Source organism: Octopus bimaculoides, chromosome 12 (assembly GCF_046866305.1).
Source record: "Octopus bimaculoides isolate indiv1 chromosome 12, ASM4686630v1, whole genome shotgun sequence".
NCBI classification, from domain to species: Eukaryota; Metazoa; Mollusca; class Cephalopoda; order Octopoda; family Octopodidae; genus Octopus; species Octopus bimaculoides.
Window position 1 is genome coordinate 44,783,419 of NC_142939.1, and position 20,377 is coordinate 44,803,795.

A 20,377-nucleotide genomic window follows, 5' to 3' on the forward strand; every position below is an offset into this window, starting at 1 on the left:
AATCAAAAACTTCACCGCTATTTGCTTTGCTCAGATTTAGAAAACAGTGAATAAAAAGTGATCTACAAAAAGTAGCTCAAAGTTAGGTTTCTTCACAAACAACAAAAAACAAAAATAAATAAACAAAAAACAAGACCTTCTTTAAAGATAGAGAAATAATTCTTTTTTAATCTCAAACGCGTGATAATGCTAATAAATAGTGTGATCAGAATAAATTATCCATACATTGCAGAAAAATACGTTGCCAGCCAGCCATGAAACCTTGTTTCTTAAAAGATTTTGGACCTTGGTTTACACTCCCTAAACAAATTTTGTTCCCGAAGCAGTTTCTTACAGGTTGAGGCTCAAGTTGTAAAAAACTTGGTTCAGCAAAGAGACCAACGAGTACTAGGCTTACAAAGAATAAGTTCTGAGGGCTGATTTTTTCAACTAAAAGCACTTTAAGGCAGTGCTCCAGCATGGCTGCAGTCAAATGAGTGAAACAAGTGAAAGAATAAAAGAATACATTTGTGTGTGAGTATGTGTATATATATAGTGGTTGGCGTTAGGAAGGGCATCCAGCTGTAGAAGCCGTACTAGATCAGATTGGAGCCTGGTGCAGCCTCCTAGCTTGCCAGTCCTCAGTCAAATTGTCCAACTCATGCCAGCATGGAAAGCAGATGTTAGACGATGATGATATATGTGTGCATGTGTATATATATATATATATATATATATATATATATATATATATATATATATATATATATATATACATATAAAGTAGTTGTATACTGCCAACTTAACGTGACAGTCCCAATAAGGAAATATACTACTGCTATTTAGTCCTAGGAAGCTGGACCGCTTCCTGTCGGCCTTGACACATTTCCTGTGTCCTTATGTTTGTGAGGGGGAGACAAACTCCTCCACCCAGCCTAGCCTGCATTCAGGGACATGTTTCTGAGTCTTTGCTCGTCATCAGCCTGAAGTAGCACAACCATATATATATATCATCATCATCATCATAATCATCATCATCATCATAATCATCATCTAACATCTGCTTTCCATGTTGGCATGAGTTGGACAGTTTGACTGAGGACTAGCAAGCCAGGAGGCTGCACCAGGCTCCAATCTGATCTGGTAAGGCTTCTACAGCTGGATGCCCTTCCTAACGCCAACCACTCTGAGAGTGTAGTGAGTGCTGCTTTTTACATGCCACTGGCATGGGGACCAGTCAGGCAGCACTGGCATTGACCATGCTGGAATGGTGCTTTTTACGTGCCACCAGCATGGGAACCAGTCAAGTGACACTGGCATTAACCATGCTCAAGTGGTGCCTTTTATGTGCTACCAGCATGGGAGCCAATCAGGCGGCTTTGGTATAGACCACACTTGAATGGTACCTTTTACATGCCTCCAACACAGGTGCCAGTCAGGCGGCACTGGCATCGGCCATGACTACAATTTCACTTGACTCAACAGGTCTTCTCAAGCACAGCATATCTCCAAATGTCTCAGTTACTTGTCATTGCCTCTGTAAGGCCCAACGTTCGAAGGTCATTCATTGTCTTCCTGGGTCTACCTCTTCCACAGGTTCCCTCTACTGTTTGAGTGTGACACTTCATCCATACACATGACCATAGAAGCTCAATTGTCTATCTTGCATCTGATGCTTCTTATGTCCAACTTTTCTCTCAGGGTGCTTACACTGTCGTGTATGCACACTGACATTACGCATCCAGCAGAGTTGTGTTTGTGTGTGTGTGTGTGTAGATATATATATATGTGTGTGTATATATAGAGAGACAGACAGACAGACAGATAGAATGACTTAATCAGATAAAACCTTGGCTTTTACAGTACAAAATATATGTAAGTATAAGGATGTAAATGAGAAGGCAGACTCATATTTTCAGATGATGACCTATCAAATATAAATATATACATATTTCATTGAGCAAACTTACTCAGATTACATTTCTCCCCTCAAATTCTTTAAGTCTATGTAATCTGAGTAAGTTTGCTCTCCAAAAAATATATATATATTTACACTTAACTTTTCATTATCTGAAAATTGAGCCAGCTTTCTCTGTTTACATCCTTACATGTATATATATATATTGTACATTACAACCCAAGTTGCTTATTTGAATCATTGCCTCCATACCTGCTCACTTTGATTCCCCTTATAGCCATAACCCTGCTGACTTGCTCCTCGGTGACAATAAGTTCAAGTCATTTGAGTACTGCTAAGTGTTTTCTATGTTGAGATTTTCTCCATCTTATGCATTGACTCTCTCTCTCTCTTTTCACACGCACACACACACACACACACACACACATACACACACACACATGCACACATATGCACACACATGCACACACACACACTCACACAAACACATTCTGTTTTGGAATGGTGAAACTCAAAGCAGACAAAATATTGGCTTTAAAAAAACCTTTGGATCGAAAAATTTGAAGATTGCCTGTGGGACAAAACTACATCTTCTGTGTACATACATCAATCATTCAGGTATTAATGATTTTGTCATTACTGTCAAGTATATTGCAATAACTGAGAAGCACTAATATTACACGAACATTTTTTTAAAATCCTCAGATTTCCTTCTGAACATTCAATTTTGTATTTTCCCCCACCATAAACTCTGAATTATTTGAAGTATCAAGAATTATAAAACATCAGGTATTATATCAACTGACGAAAGACTATATCTTATTTTCTTCCTTTGCAGTTTGTAAATACAACTAAATAGATGAAGGTAAAGAAATTAATAATACCCATCTTTAAGAACATTTGATGTAGAAATTCTAATCAACTTTGTTTAGTCTCAGCCAAGATCTCAAAAAAATAAAAGGAAAATCATTATTTGTCAAGAATATCTAATTCATTTCTATTTACTACCATGCTGGTTCTTTCCTTTTGGAGTATTTTATTCTTCGTCTTTCTTCATTTTACAGGTAAGTTCTCTTTGTTATTTTTTTCTTTTTATGCAATCATTGTGTCAGGCTGTGAATGGTCAAGGAGTTTATTTTCAGGTCAGTTTCTACTGTATGTCACTTTGGACTAGTTAGTGTCTTGTACAATAGTGACATGTTGACCAAAGTCTATGGAATAGAATTTGATTGTTGAGGAACCTGTGGAAGTATTTCTGTTCCTCTTCTTGGGTGGTTAACTTCATCCATCACTTGGTTTAATCTTTTTCATACCAAACCACTTGAGATTGTACCTAGTTGTATGAAACAAATTCCTCTTTTAAAGTGGTCCAATTTAAATCCCTCAGTCAAAATTTCTTGTTAAATTATGTTCTAAATAACAGCTTGATAATGACAATGTCATTTTACTAAATTCTTCATTATTTTCTGGTCCTGGCTCCAAGCAGTTCCTCGCCTGTGCGATCCCTGGCACTTAAAACACTGACCTGTGAATGGCCGCTGTTGTTCCATAGCAGGTCTCTTTTCGTCTTTCACTGGCCATCACGCAGCGGCACAGGCTTCTGCAACCACCATCACCACTGCTTTCCATCCAGTGTTTTGTATCAACACGTGGGCTTGAATAATGAGCTCACTCATCGCTATTTTGTTGCCGCCTGGCATTTGTTATAGCTGCACTGACACATCATCAGGAAAGCCATTCACAAAAGCCAGTCATGCTACCTTCTCCAGTCCCTCTCCAGTGAGACCTGACAGCACAGCCAACCTCTGTACCTCCACAGCATATTCATCAGCCTGTTCCATATGACCATTCCTAGTTTAGCAAAAGTGGTGTACTCTCCCTCTGTGTAAGCCTCTTTTGAGCACTGCTTGATCTTTGCTGCACTCGGTTGTTCTTCTTCATTAATTTCGAGGCACAATGCCAATGCGCTCCCCTCCAAATACAGCACCATGTAGCTTGCTACATCTTCGATGCCTTGTAGCATGGCCACAACTTTGACCTTTCAAATCCAAGCTACTATGTCTCCTTCGCCATAGAAAGGTCTGATGACATCACTGCCAATCCTTATCTTCACTGCCATCATAGGGGACAACAACATCTGTATATGATTGCCGAAATAACTTGTCATGTGTGAGAAATGAAAAGAGGTTCACCTATCTTCCTCTCTCATCGATGCCAGTCTAGCAGTAATCTCTCTAGCAATCCTGCCTTACCTCTGTCACCCAGTATAAGCAGCTGCTATCTGACCTGCCTGGGAACGAATTCCCTGACGTCCGTTCACAATGCTTCCGGTGGGCAAAAAGAGCCTGACACTCACCTCCCCACCACATTTCCCCTTTCGTACTTCTTTTTCCATTCAGTTCCTTGACCATTGGCATCATGACCCTTTTCTTCCAGCTCATCCCCATATTTTCAAACTTCATTGCTGAAGGCACAGTATTTCAGCAGTGTGCTAACATTTCTGTCAGCTCGCCACCTTCCCTAACATTAATATTAGCCACTCAATCATAAAATATGAGTGGATATTGCAAAAAAAAATCATAATTAGATAATGATACAATCAGATGTATTCTTGATTCATAAAGGAAACAAGTAAAAATAAAACATATTTTCTTGAGTGAAAATGTAAGAAGAATTCAAGTTTACATGGTTATTTAGATTTTCATGCTATTTTCAAAACCAACTCCGGTGTTTCATATGAGTTTTCTCACTGGATTCATTCATATTAAAAAGTCTTTGGATTTTTCAAAAAATAAATTGATAATGTCTTTTCTTTCTCAATTTATTTGCCAGATGTCCTAACCACAATGTGGAACGTAGAAATTTGTTTCCTTCAGGCATATTACTACTCAGCTGCAGTTACTTTGAACAATGAATCGAAAACCTTAAGCAGTATAAAGTTGCAAAAATGCTTCAGCAATAATTTTGAATTAATCAGTAGAGAAAAGCCAAGTTCCATCGAAGTTAATGAGTATACTGGTTACAAGGTAATTAAATCAAAATATATATGCATTCACTAGTAAGCATACATATGTGCAAATAAGCAAACATACAAGAGACATATATTCCGGGTGTGCTAGCTGTGTGCTACACACCCATTGAAAATGACCAATTCATTATAAATTTTAAACTTACTCATTAATTTAATCACAAATCATCATCATCATTTAATGTCCACTCTCCATGCTGGCACAGGTTAGACGGTTTGATTGGAGCTGATGAACCAGAGAGCTGCACCAGGTTCCAGTCTAATTTGGCATGGTTTCTACAACTGGAATCTCTTCTTAATGCCAACCACTCCAGGGGTGTAATGGGTGCTTTTACATGCCACCGACACTGGCAACAACCAGGACTATGATTCACAAATAGGTACTGTTTACATGGCACTAGCAGCAACTCTGATAATTCATAGGTGTCATTTGCATGGCATTGGCAATGACTACGACCAACGACCATGATTTCCAAGGTACCAATTTACATGCCACCATTGATGACCACAACTATGATACACAAGTATCATTTACATGATACCGTCATTGACCACAATTCACAGGTGTCATTTACATGGCACCAGCAACGACCACAACTACAATGCACAGGTGTCATTTACATGGCACCAGCAACGACCATGATACATGGGTGTCCTTTACATGAAACTGGCACAGCTACCACTACGATCTTAATGGAAAACTTTTGTTATACCTCTGCTTGAAATTTGGTAGCATTGGGTGTGGCAGCATACCCAATATGCCACTGAAACAAGCATATACACTAGTATACCTGTATCATCAATAATTATGCTATTTTCAAAGAAATATGCTGAAACTGGTACATAATAACTGCAATGACAACTTATATTTTATATATTTGAATATAGATTTGGAGTCAAAGTCCTTGAAAATTTTCATCCCTAAAAAGAATTGAACTCATCACCCATTTGGTTCTTTCCATCATTGTATTATGTTGTTAAAAACTTTTGCAAACAATAAATATTAAATTAATAAGTTACAAAGCCAGAAGAGAGATTTATAAGTGTAGGGAGGGGGGGACAAAGGCATGGTTGTGTGGTAAGAAGTTTGCTTCTCAACCCCATGGTTTTGTGTTCAATTTGCACTGTATGACGCATTGCACTGGTGTCTAATACCACAGCATCAGACCAACCACAGCCTCGTAAATGGATTTGATGAATGGAAACTCAGCGAAAGAACAAACAAAGACTCAATCCAAGAATCAAAAATTGGACATTAAAGCAAGGATGATGACAATGATGATAATGATGATGACCATCATCATCGTTTAACATTCATTTTTCACCTGGCATTGGCTGTACAATTTGACAAGAGCTAACAAAACCAGAGAACTACACCAAACTCTATTATCTATTTTGGTATGGTTTCTATGGCTGAATACCCTTCCTAATGCTTTTTCAAGTCATTGGCACTAGTGAGGTTGCCAAGTAACTTGTAAGACAGGAAAGGACAAGAAAAAGGGAAATCTCTCAAAGAAGTGGGGGCAAAATTTAAGTGGGTGGACTTTACCTTTCATTCTTATTTACTCTTATTCATTCTTATTCATTCTTATTTATTCTCATTTATTCTTATTTATTATTTGTTTTATAAAAGACGTGTTGTATTGCCCATAATACTTAAGGCAATGAGCTGACAGAATCATTGCCACGCTAAAGGCGGTGAACTGGCAGAAACATCAGCACGCTGGGCTAATTGCTTAGCAGTATTAAAACTGTCTTTACATTCTGAGTTCAAATTCCGCCGAGGTCAACTTTGCCTTTCATTCTTTTGGGGTCGATAAATTAAGTACCAGTTGCATACTGGGAGTCGATCTAATTAACTGGCCCCCTTCCCAAAACTTTTGGGCCTTGTGTCTAGAGGAGAAAAGAATATTTAAGTGGGTGGAAAAGCGATTTTATGCTAGAGATAAGCAGAGATAGAGGTGTCTTGCTCTAGTAAAGATGCCTGGCTACCCCACATTTATATGAGTGAGGATGAGAGTATCAAAGAAAAGATAAGATGGTAGTAATGGGGTACCAGCGAATAACATTCAAGAAGCATCATCATCATCGTCATCATCATCATCGTCATCATCATCATAATCAAACTATTTTACACATTGCACTGTTGCTAACTTTCATTGAATAATTTCTATTTTAGGCAGTTGTTCAAAATAAAGATCTTCAAAAAATGTATGCTTTTGAGTGCCAGTCACAATGTGTTGGGAAACAAAAGTTAGAAGAATGTAAGATTTTGTTTTAGAACTTTTCTTTATTCTTCTCTTTTTAGCTTTTCTATCTCTTTAAATTCCTCAAGGAATACTCTTAACATACACATGCGTGCACGCATGCAAACACACACACACACACACACCAACATACACACAGCATAGTAATTGTAAGATTCCTATGCTCAACTACAAAAATCAATATTATGCGACCAGACTTTATTGTTGCTATTCAAACCCTTGGAAAGACACATTATTCTACATTTAGTGGTTCAATTCACAGTTGTGCTGTCAGCAATGAGAAACAAAAACAAATGTAAAGTCAATATCTCCAATCAATCACGGATCATCATCATCATCATCATTGTTTAACGTCCGCTTTCCATGCTAGCATGGGTTTGACGATTTGACTGAGGACTGGTGAACCAGATGGCTGCACCAGGCTCCAATCTGATCTGGCAGAGTTTCTACAGCTGGACGCCCTTCCTAACGCCAACCACTCTGAGAGTGTAGTGGGTGCTTTTTTGCAACAACTCTTCCAGCTAATGTTCAATATAAAAGTAATATTTTCTAAAATGGCTAAAGCAATAATGTTGTTCTGATTTTAAGAATTTGGTAAAATACTTAAAGCTTGATGTACTGAATGATGAATACAAAAGAAATCTTAATTGGAATTTCATGTTTTGATGGAGAAAGAAAGAAAGAAAGAAATGTCTAGTTGCAGTTGTTAGTGATTCTCAAGTAAATATACAATTATCCTTTCAGTTTATTAATTTTGAAATTTTGCTGTAATTGATGTCAAGTTTTTTTGTATTACTTTCTAGGGATACACTGGAACCTTGAAGTTATTCACAGTGAGATAAACGACAGTTATGACTATTCTATTGAGATAAGGCCTTATGGTGAAAACAAAATAATGTTTAAAACAAATTCTAGAACATCAAACACATCATTCTTCCTGCCCACGAAAATGAATAGAAAGTCAAGAATGGAGTTATTAACTACAGGAAAATTTTGGCCAGAAAAGATTGTGAGTAAACCCTTTATTTTATTTATATATATATTTTTTTTTTTTTTTTCAGTTAAAAAGGAATATAACTGGTTGATTCAACTTCAATTTATTACTTGTTTCCAAGGTTTCTAGATTTGAGAAAATACAGTAAGATATATACATGTATGCACACATATGAATCAGTAAAACACACTGATGTGTATTAATGATTATTTTTTCCTTTTTTAGAAAGCAGGTAGTTTGGATGAATGACTCAACATCACTGTTTTGTGTTCACTTCATGCCAGGCCTAAATTTGCCATTTACCCTTTGTGTTGTTTAGTAAAACAAATAATACCAAAATGCTTTTTCAATTCTGTAATCTCAGTCGACTTGAAATCTGTTTTTATTCATAATCAAAAGGAATATCATAGCTTATGTCATGTTAACATGTTGAAATATTAATAAATATTGATGTATAATCTTTTCTACTCTAGGCACAAGGCCTGAAATTTTGGGAGAGGGGGGTGCGGTCGATTAGATCGACTCCGGTATGCAACTGGTACTTAATTTATCGACTGCGAAAGGATGAAAGGCAAAGTCGACCTCCGCAGAATTTGAACTCACAAAGTAAAGACAGACGAAATACCGCTAAACATTTCACCTGGCGTGCTAATGTTTCTGCCAGCTCATCACATTATAAATATTGATGTATTATGTACAATTTGTTAACTACATGTTATGTGTGTGAATTAATGAACTGTCAAATATTTCTTTATATAATTTAGAACATAGCAGTTACAAGAATTATCTCTTAGAGAGAAGGTTAAGAGATGAAAATTATTTTCTCAAATGTGGGCCTACAGACACATTGTGTCTGGCTGCTATAAGAAGAAAAAATAGCAAAGAATTTTTGGCTTTTATAAGCCTACCAAGAAAATGTAGAATTTTCCGTTAAGCCTTTAGAAGTGAACATAAAACTTTGCAGTTATACAATTACTGCCTACCATAAACTAATGTGGAGACGCAATGGCCCAGTAGTTAGGGCAGCAGACTCACAGTCATAGGATCACAGTTTCAATTCCCAGATCAGGCATTGTGAGTTTTATTGAGAAAAAATACCTAAATCTCCACGAGGTTCCAGCAGGGGGTGGTGGCAAACCCTGCTGTATTCCTTCACTACAACTTTCTCTCACTCTTTCTTCCTGATTCTGCTGTACCTGTATTTCAAAGGAGCAGCCTTGTCACACTCTGTGTCACACTGGATCTCCCCAAGAACTATGTTAAGGGTACACGTGTCTGTGGAGCAGGCTGTTCCGTTGATCGGATCAACTGGAACCCTTGTCGTTGTAACCGATGGAATGCCATAACCATAAACTAATATCACAGATGCTTGGTTAGATATTACAAATACAACTACAAGCAACAAGAAAATAACAACGGGTGTCTTTCGACTAATAAAGATGAATCGAATTGAGCTGGCATGTGTAGAGTGAAAGAAGGAACATAGGAGATGAACATAAGGGATGAAAGTCATGAGACAGGAACATAAGAGATGCTTCGCAGCTGGCAGTCAAGCCAAGAAAGAAAGATCATACTTGGCCGAACATGGGTCATGTGGAAAGAAAGGGGAGGGGTAGGTGGCAGAGGGATTGAAGAATAGGAGAAGAACAAGAAAGAAGGAAAATCAAAGGGACATGGAGAAAGGTACAAGGGAGATAAATGAGGAGGAAAAGAAATGTGAGAAGGAGGGAGTTAGAAAAATAAAAGAAGAAAGAAAAAAGTCCAAGGGGGACTAAACAAAAGAGTAAAAGAGTCATGCGGAATTTAGATACATACTTACTCACAAGGTGAGCAAAAGTGTACACACACCACTATATGTATATATAAATCCAAAAATATGGAACAAGAATGCAATAGATGACAATAAAACATCTGGACAGATAGATGATTCAAAGACAGACAGGAAAACAACAAAAAGATGGACAGGTAAAAAAAGGATGAGTCATTCTCAGTCTTCTCTCATCAGTCAAGTTTCCAAATCATCCTTACGGTTTCCGCTGGTTACACTTGAGACTGTTCAAATCTGGTTGGCCCCAAAAATCTAAGCTAAGAGTATTAAATTTTGGGGGAGAAAACAAGCAAATGTGTACAACAACAAAGACAAAAAAGAACAGAAAAACTGAGAGAATGTTACACAATTACATATACAAGCAGCAAGATGAATCAAATTGAGCTGGTGTGTGTAGAGTGAAAAGCCTTGAGGCAGGAACATCGCTCAGCCTGTAAGTTATGCCTAAAAGAGGCATTCCACATATTAAAACATAACTCTTCAATACTACTAAATAAGTATAATGAGGCCCTAGGTACATGCAACCACCGCTGTTTTCATACCTTCAAATTTTTCCACAGATCTGATTGCAACCTAAATCACTGCACAGTGCATATACCAAATACACCTTAGGCAACCTCCAACAACCTGATTTGACTTTCCAATTACTTAATTTTTTAATTGTTTAATAATATATATATTATAAATATATATATATGATGATGATGATGTTCATCCTCATCCTCATCATCATCATCATCATCATCATCATCACAATCAAACTATTTTATACATTGCACTGTTGCTAACTTTGTTGAATAATTCTATTTCAGGTATTTGTTCAAAATGAAGATCTTCAAGAAACGTATGCTGTTGAGGTCCTGTCAAATTGTTCTGAAAACCAGAAATTAGAAGAATGCAAGACTTTTGCTTTATTCTTTATTCTTCTCTTTTTTACTTTGTTTTCTCTCTTAACCTCCTTAAGGAATACCTTTAACACACACATGCACTTACACACACATACACATGCACACACACATACACATGCACGCACACACACACACACACACATGCACACATACACATGCAAGGAAGCATAATAATTGCAAGATTAATATGCTCAACTACAAAGATTAATATTATGAGACCAGATTTTATTGTTTCCATTCAATCCCTTGGAAAGACACATTATTCTATATTTAATGGTTCAAGTCATAGTTGTGCAGTCAGCAATAAGAAAGAGAAATAACTGTAAAGTCAATATCTCCAGTCAACCCAAATCATTATAGAAATTTGCAACAACTCTTCCAGCTAATGTTCAATATAAAAGCAATATTTTCTAAAATGGCTAAAGCAATAATGTTGTTCTGATTTTAAGAATTTGGACAAATAATTTAAGGGGTTGATGTACTGAATGATGGATGCAAGAGAATTCTTAATTAATTAAAATTTTATGTTTTGATGGAGAAGGAAAGAAATGTCTCATTGCAATTGTTAGTGACTCTCAAGAGAAAGGGGAGATAATTTTAATCAATTATGAATTCAGGAAAAAAATCTGATCTTAATTTACAAGCAAGGGGACAACTGTGGACTGAAACTGAAAGCACATGGATGCAAAGCAAGCTTTTTAACCCCACAGCCATGCCTGGGTATTTTTAATGTTTATACATTAAAAATAGAGAGCAGGGTGTATAGAAAAAGTATAAGGAATAGAAAAGGGATGATATTTAAAATTGTTTGAAAAGCACTGTTTAGTGCATTTGGTACCAAACTGCCAGAGATAGTATGTGTACAATTTACACATAAGACTATTTAAAGTTTTTAAATCTTCTCATGCCATTGTTTACTATATAAATGAATAAATAAATCTAAATAGATTTCAAATGAAAAGAAATGTAATAAATCTATGATAGAAGAGCAGAGAAAATAAATGTCTTTTCGATCATCTGTTGATAGTTTCATTCTAAATACCCCTCATTCTAAATACAATTATCCGTTTATGTTTATTAACTTTGAAGTTTTGCTGTCATTAATCTCGAGTTTTTTTCTATTACTTTCTAGGGATACACTGGAACCTTGAAGTTATTCATAGTGAGATAAACGACAGTTATGACTATTCTATTGCAATAAGGCCTTATGGTGAAAACAAAATAATGTTTAAAACAAATTCTAGAACATCAAACACGTCATTCTTCCTGCCCACAAAAATGAATAGAAAGTCAAGAATAGAGTTATTAACTACAGGAAAATTTTGGCCAGAAAAGACTGTGAGTAAACCCTTTAATTTATTTATTTATATATATATATTTCCAGTTAGAACGGAATATAACTGGTTGATTCAACTTCAATTTATTGATTGTTTCCAGGGTTTCTAGATTTGAGAAAATACAGTAAGATATGTACATGCATGCACACATATGAGTCAGTAAATCAAAATGTTCTTCGTGACACTAATGCTTTCTTGTTTTTCATGCGAGGGAGATTTCTTTCCACTTGTCTTTGAGAGTACAGAGCCATTGGACAACTTTCTGACAGAAATTTCAACAAGCCTCACCATCTTTCGCTCACCTCAGTGCAGAATGTAATCAGTTACACAGACACACACATGCATGGTGCTAGCGATAGAGAGGTTCTCATGTTCTTGACCAGACTGAAAGGTTCTCTTGACCTTGCGTTGTCTTCAGTCAATTGCTAACACCTTTACAGAGTGCACTGGATGCATTTTATCATGACACCAAAACTAGTAAGATTGCCTTCTGCTTTCATTAGTTTATGTTGTGTGTCTCCACTGAATGCAATGTATCAGAGTGGATAGCAGGTAGAGTGATGGTGGGTGCAAACTAGAATGTGTTTGAGGAAGGGGCCAGGTGTATGATAGCAGAAACAAAAAGAAGGGAGTAAAGGGGTAACAAAAGACAACAGAGAAGGAATGTTGACTGCATTGAAACAGAGGACAAGACTGGATGTAGTCAAAATTGAGTACAGATAGTTTCAGTGCCACTCTTTATAACAGAAGCATAATGGCAGAGAGTAAGGAAAGAAAGAGAGAAGGGGTAAGAGTGTGAGAGAGACAAGAGGGTAGACAGGTTTAATAACATCCCTACATTGGTTGCATGGTACAGAGATCAAGAGAGATTCACTGTTATCATTAGTTAGACAGGCTGCAGATGGATAATAGAGAAATGAGTGATAGAGAACTGATAAAGAGGTGAGATGATATATCAAGAGGCAGTCTAGGCATCTTATGTAGATCCAAAAGGGGGAATAGAATAGGTAAGAGACCCAAATGTAGACAAGTTATATCTACCAGACTTCGTCACTAACTCTATTTCAACATTCAGTTCCACATGAATTTATGATTTAGAATAGAATATTTTCAAGTTGAATATATTAAGAGGACAAGACCAGGTTCTGTCCCCGATGCCGTCATTTGTGGATTAATATAATTCCTTTATGTTGTTTTAATTTTATTAAATCATGCCTTTGCCACAGGGAGAAAATCTAGTAGTTGGTAGCTTCCACTACCTAGGTGACCAAGTTAATAGTGGGGGAGGGTGCATTGAAAGTGTAGCTGCTAGAATAAGAATAGAATAACAGCCATGCTACATGGCAGTGAAATATGGGCCATGACTGCTGAGGACATGCGCAAGCTTGCAAGAAACGAAGCCAGTATGCTCCAATGGATGCGTAATGTCAGTGTGCATACTAGACAGAGTGTAAGTACCTTGAGAGAAAAGTTAGACCTAAGAAACATCAGTTGTGGCGTGCAAGAGAGACGATTGCGCTGGTATGGACATGTGGCAAGAATAGATGAGGATAGCTGTGTGAAAAAGTGCCACACCCTAGCAGTTGAGGGAACCTGTGGAAGAGGTAGACCCAGGAAGACCTGGGATGAGGTGGTGAAGCATGACCTTCAAACTTTAGGCCTCACTGAGGCAATGACCAGTGACCGGGACCTTTGGAAATATGCAGTACATGAGAAGACCCGGCAAGGCAAGTGAGAGCATAATCTGTGACCTCTGCCAGAAGTGTAGCTAGCTCACTAATTCATATCTTTATTTCATTGGACACTAAACTCTGCTTGCGAAGACCTGTTGGGGCAAGTGAAATCGTAATTGAACCATACTCGATGACTGGCACCTGCGCCAGTGGAGTACTAACAGCACTGTCCAAGCGTGTTCATTGCCAGAGCAGCTGTCTGGCTTCCGTGCTAGTGGCCTGTAAATAGCACCATTTGAGCGTAATCGTTACCTGCATTGCCTTCTAGCACTTGTGCTGGTGGCACGTTAGAAAATCATTTGAGCGAGGTCGTTGCCAGTGCCGCTGGACTGGCTCCCGTGCAGGTGGCACGTAAAAAATACCTTTTTGAGTGTGGCTGTTGCCAGTACCGTGTGACTGGCCCTCGTGCCGGTGGCACATAAAAGCACCCACTACACTCTCGGAGTGGTTGGCATTAGGAAGGGCATCCAGCTGTAGAAACTCTGCCAGATCAGATTGGAGCCTGGTGCAGCCTTCAGGCTTGCCAGTCCTCAGTCAAATCGTCCAACCCATGCTAGCATGGAAAGTGGACGTTAAACGATGATGATGATGATGTGTAAAGAAACTAAACTGCTGAGCCCCTGTAAAGATGGTCGTTTTTCAATATTTGAGAAAACATTTCAGTTCAAGTCGAGATGAAATTACTGAGTAGATGGATAAGTCAGGTATTTCTCATATCTGTATCATTACTAGATCCAGAACATAGTGACACCTGTCTAAACCAATGTAATTCCAGATGACACAATTTTGTTTTTTAATTATTTTTATTTTACTTTAGATCAGACTGAAGAATCTGGAAACTTCCATTATATATTCCTGTAGTTATATTCTTAAACAAAGGACTCATTATCATGAATGTTCACAGAGAAATGGTAAGTTGATAGAAAATATTTCTTATGTCACTTTATTAGAAACTATGAAGTAGTTCTACCTTGCTGTCTGTGTGGCTTTTACAAGATGTTAATGATAAAAAAAGAGAGTGAGCAGGGTGAATTCTAAATGATTCATGCTGCTGTGTTGATGTTATTATCAAGAGTTAAATCTTTCCAACACTGAAACCATTTTCCAATCAAATGATATAAAATTACATATCTTTGCATCAGATTTGAAGTGAAGGCGACCGCTTGTATGGTGGTGGTACTCATTTACAACTATTGCTCAGCATCAAGACTAGGAGACGCAAACACCCCTTCCACATACACATATGTATGTATGTATGTATTTATATATGTATGTGTGTATGTATATGTATATATGTGTGTATGTGTGTATATATATATATATATATATATATATATATATATATATATATATATATATATTTTTTTTTGAAAGAATGAGTAGAGATGGTCTTTTTGAGGGGATAGTTTTTATTTTAATCTTAATAATAGTGTTTACAGTGACTTATTCTGATATGAGTTTCAAGCTTTCAAGTAGCCATTTTCAAACTAAAGAATGTATGTTTTACTGGTTGCTTAAATAGCAAAAGATTTTTTTTTTACAAGTATGCATACAATATATATACATATATATATATATATATATATATATATATATATATATATATATATATATATATATATATATCATCATCATCATCATCATCATCATCATTTAACGTCCGCTTTCCATGCTGGCATGGGTTGGATAATTTGAATGAAGACTGGCGAGCCAGATGGCTGCACCAGGTTCCAATCTGATCTGGCTAGGTTTCTACAGTTTGATGCTCTTCCTAACGCCAACCACTCCAAGAGTGGCACTGGCACGTAAAAGAACCCACTACACTCTTGGAGTGGTTGGCGTTAGGAAGAGCATCCAGCTGTAGAAACCTAGCCAGATCAGATTGGAGCCTGGTGCAGCCATCTGGCTCGCCAGTCCTCAGTCAAACTGTCTAACCCATGCCAACCACTCCAAGTGTGTAGTGGGTGCTTTTACATACCACTGGTATGAGGGCCAGTCAGGGGGTACTGGCGACAGCCATGCTCAAATGGTGTTTTTTATGTGCCACCTGCACAGGAGCCAGTCCAGCGGCACTGGCAACGACCTCGCTCGAATGTTGTTTTTCATGTGCCACTGGCACAAGTGCCAGTAAGGCGATACTGGTAATGATCACGCTCGAATGGTGCTTTTTACATGCCATTGGCACAGGAGCCAGTCAGCGGCCCCAGCAATGATCACGCTCAGATGGTGCTTTTAGCGCTCCACTGGCACAGGTGCCAGTCAGGTGGTGCTGTCATCAGCCATGTCAGTGATTTTGATTTTGATTGTGATTTCACTAGCCTCAAAAGGTCTTCACAAGCAACGCATATGTGGGCTGGTTACACCGCTGGCATAGGCCATGGGTTATGGTCTCACTTGGCTTGCCAGGTCTTCTCAAGCACAGCATATTTCCAAAGGTCACGGTCACAAGTCATTGCCTCGGTGAGGCCCAACATTCAAAGGTTGTGCTTCACCACGTCATCCCAGGTTTTCCTGGGTCTACCTCTTCCACAGATTCCCTCAACTGCTAGGGTGTGACACATTTTCACACAGCTGTCCTCATCCATTTGCACAGTCGTCTCTCTTGCACACCAGATCTGATGCTTCTTAGGTCCAACTTTTCTCTCAAAGCACTTACACTCTGTTATGTATGCATACTGACATTACACATCCAGTGGAGCATACTGGCTTCATTCCTTGCAAGCTTATGCATGTCCTCAGTAGTCAGCAGTCATATATATATATATATATATATATATATATATATATATATATATATATATATATAAAGAGAATACAAAAGCATGTGTGAAAAACAAGAAGAGCAACAACAACAACAACGAAGGAAGAAAGAAGGGGAAGGAGAAGAGAAAATATAAATATATCAAATAAATAAAATGAAAAATAAAACATAAGATTAATAGTAATTGAGAACAGTGGTTGGTGGGGGGGGGTTGAGATTTAAGTCTATCAAGAATTGCCAAATGGAAAATTTAGGAACGGTCACTCTTCGTGTGTTCTTGTCAAAAGTTTGACTTGTGTGGTAAGGTCACCTATTCCATTCTCACATACGCACACATATATACATACACATACTAATAAACTTATATGTCGCTTGACTTATACATTTGCATGTACACACACATATATGCATACATACATTCACCACTTTTTTTTTTACAGTACATTTCTTTTAATGTATCACAACTACTATACCATTTTTTATTGTATTTTTCTTTTATTTTATTCTCTCTTTTGTAGATCTTGTGTGGATAATAGAACTAACCACTCATTCCAAACTAATTAGCCTCATCACACAAGTAAAGATATTTGTTGGAGTGACCAGCAATGGAACAAACTCTTCACAAGGACTAACATTCAGAAAGTTAGCTTATTTCCCCACATTCTCTGCTCCCACCAATATTGGAACCGTAAGCATTGATGAGGTTGAAATATACTTTGAAGATTATAACAAATCTTTTGATATATCCAAAGTGAGAATTTTCACCATGCTTGCTTTTTTATTTTAAATATTTATTTACTTATTTAACATAATTGTTGTTGTCCCCATATTGTTATTGTTGTGTTGTCCTGGTTGGCCTTGATTGTGAAAACCTTGGGTTAAAGATATTCCAGACATGGCCATCAAATTGTTTTCTCTGGTGCATACACCCAAGACTATTATTCAGTGAGTTCTTCTTTATTAAGACAGTCATTTGTTCCATAAAGTAGATTTGGCACCTATTTCTTGCAAATCAATCAATCACATAAAAGCTTTCTGCATTAATTGGAATTATTTTGTGTGTGTATCAGTGAGAGATTGTGCATGTGTTTGTGTCTGCATGTGTACATGTTTATGAATGTGTATACATGTGTGTATATGTATGTGTGTATATATATTCCCATACATAATTCGTACTTACACACACACACACACACACACACACACACACACAAAAGCACACACACACACACACACACACATACATACATACATTCATACATACATCCAAACATACATAGTGGACTCTGCTGTTATAGACAATAGATGAGCATTCTGCAACTTATTTCTTGCTGAACAACCTGCAAAGACGACTCATTTATAATGATCAAATATTTGTGTTGTACATCAGCTCACTCGCTCCAAAAACCTGACATTACCTGTACAGACGCACGTTGTGCTACATGTCTGAAATCAGAAATTGCAGAGCAACATGGGGTGAAGTGTTTCACCCAAGTACACAATGCATCGCCTGGTCCAGGAATTGAAACCACAATCTCATGAAGTGACTACACCACTATAACCAATTGGCCAAGACCTTCATGTATATATAGTAATATAACTACACATGTGCTGTAGACGATTTCTTCTCCAACTTGGCACTTTTGCATTTCCCCTTTCCAATAAAGAGCTATGCTCGAAACATCAAACACTCTTCTTTCTCCAAGCATTAAACTAATACATCTGTTTGTTGTCTACACCACCTGTCTTCGTCTTGTGTTTTTTTTTGTGAATTCTCCCTATATATAAATATATATATATATATATATATATATATATATATATATATATATATATATATATATATATATATAACAAATAATATATATATATAATAAATAATGTATATATATTATTTATTACTTAATTGAATGCAATGCATCCGTTTCCAAGCATTCCCCTGGTCTGACAGCCACCATATTCCCCAGACCTCACCCCTTGTGACTTTTTCCTCTTTCCAAAAATCAAATCCCACTTGAAAGGAAGACAATTTTAAGACGTGGAGAAAATCAAAATGAATGTGATGAGGCAGCTGTTGATTATCCCAGGAAACAAGTTCCAGAAATGCTTCTGTCAATGGAAACAGTGCTGGATTAAGTGTGTGGCTTCCAAAGTGGACCAATTTGGTACATGTTGTAGTTTTGTTTCTATAGCACCACTCTGGATACTTATTGATCAGACCTCGCACAGATAGATAAATAGATAGATAGATAGATAGATAGATAGATAGATAGATAGATAGATAGATAGATAGATAGATATACATATACAATATAATGGGTGCTAAAATGCTAATACTAGCAAGGGATAGTCATCAAGCAGTGATAAGAAATATCATATACAAAAACTCCAACTTCTTCATGATGCTGAAGTACTCCAGAGATAGAAATGTTAGCTAGAAGAAGGATCAAAACTGAATGTCTACCAAAGAATAATGCTGGACAAAAAATAGATGCAAGCAATGTATTTTTAAGAAAAATTGTATATATAGTTTACTTGATGTGTACATTGCTTCAGTATTGAATGTGCTCACATAATTTGGCTTGTTATATCAATCCTTCACTGATAATTTGAAACAGCTGTAAAGATATGACTTGCTTACATCATGCAGATTGTATTTGGAATTTTCCATATAGATATGTTTCATATTCCTGTTTCTGTTTATCCATCATTCCATCATTCTAAAATATATATATATATATATATATATATATATATATATATATATATATATATATATATATATATATATATATATATATATATATATATACATCATCATCACCATCAATTAATATCCACTTTCCATGCTGGTATGGGTTGGACAGTTTGACTGAAAACTGGTGAGCTAGTGAGCTATGCTAGATTCCAGTCTGGTTTGGCATGGTTTCTACATCTGGATGCCCTTCCTATTGCTAACCACTCCAAAAGTGGAGTGGGAGCTTTTTACGTGGCCCCAACATGGGTGCCATTGACATGACACCGGCATCACCCACATGCTCAAATGGTGCTTTCTATGTGCCACCAGAATGGGTACTAGTCAACCATGGCTATGATTTCACATGGCTTGACAGGTCTTCTCAAGTACAGTATATCACCCAACGGTTGAGGGGTGATTTTTATGCACCATTTACATGACACTGGCATCAGTCACGACTATGATGTCACTATGCTTGTCAGGTCTTCTCAAGCACAACATATCACCAAAGGTCTCAGTCACTACCCCCGTGAGGCTCAGCATTCAAAGATCATGCTTCACCACCCCGTTCCATGTTTTCCTGGGTCTACCTCTTCCACAGGTTCCCTCCACCATTAGAATGTGGCATTTCTTCACACAACTGTCCTTATCCATATGCATCACATGACTATACCAGAAATACATGCATACATACATACATATATATATATACATACATACATACATACATACATATACACATACATACATACGTACATACATACGTACATACATGCATACTTTAACTGGAGTCATACAAAGTGTTAAATAATATATAATTGTATGCAACCAATTTTAACATGTTGGTGAGTACTCTGATATGAGAAGGAAAACCTTCTGTAATAGAA

At 37.1% G+C, this 20,377-nt stretch overlaps 1 protein-coding gene across 8 annotated transcripts in view; it reads left to right on the plus strand.

Moving 5' to 3' along the window:
- The window catches only part of LOC106873081 (uncharacterized), a 53,394-nt gene that overhangs the window by 14,020 nt on the left and 18,997 nt on the right, over nt 1-20,377 (plus strand). For 2 of the 8 annotated variants that reach the window (XR_008265311.2, XM_014920312.3), the window contains exons 2-9: nt 2,736-2,961; nt 4,730-4,923; nt 7,105-7,189; nt 7,996-8,201; nt 10,827-10,911; nt 12,055-12,260; nt 14,810-14,903; nt 17,272-17,504. Coding sequence is in view for 7 of the 8 variants with exons in the window: in XM_014920312.3 (XP_014775798.2) it covers nt 2,907-2,961; nt 4,730-4,923; nt 7,105-7,189; nt 7,996-8,201; nt 10,827-10,911; nt 12,055-12,260; nt 14,810-14,903; nt 17,272-17,504 (1,158 nt within the window). In the remaining variant the exon portion in view is untranslated. Of the gene's footprint in view, nt 1-2,417; nt 2,516-2,735; nt 2,962-4,729; nt 4,924-7,104; nt 7,190-7,995; nt 8,202-10,826; nt 10,912-12,054; nt 12,261-14,809; nt 14,904-17,271; nt 17,505-20,377 lie in introns of those variants that run through there. The other 6 variants (XM_089360979.1, XM_089360978.1, XM_089360975.1 and 3 more) reach the window with 5 other exon arrangements.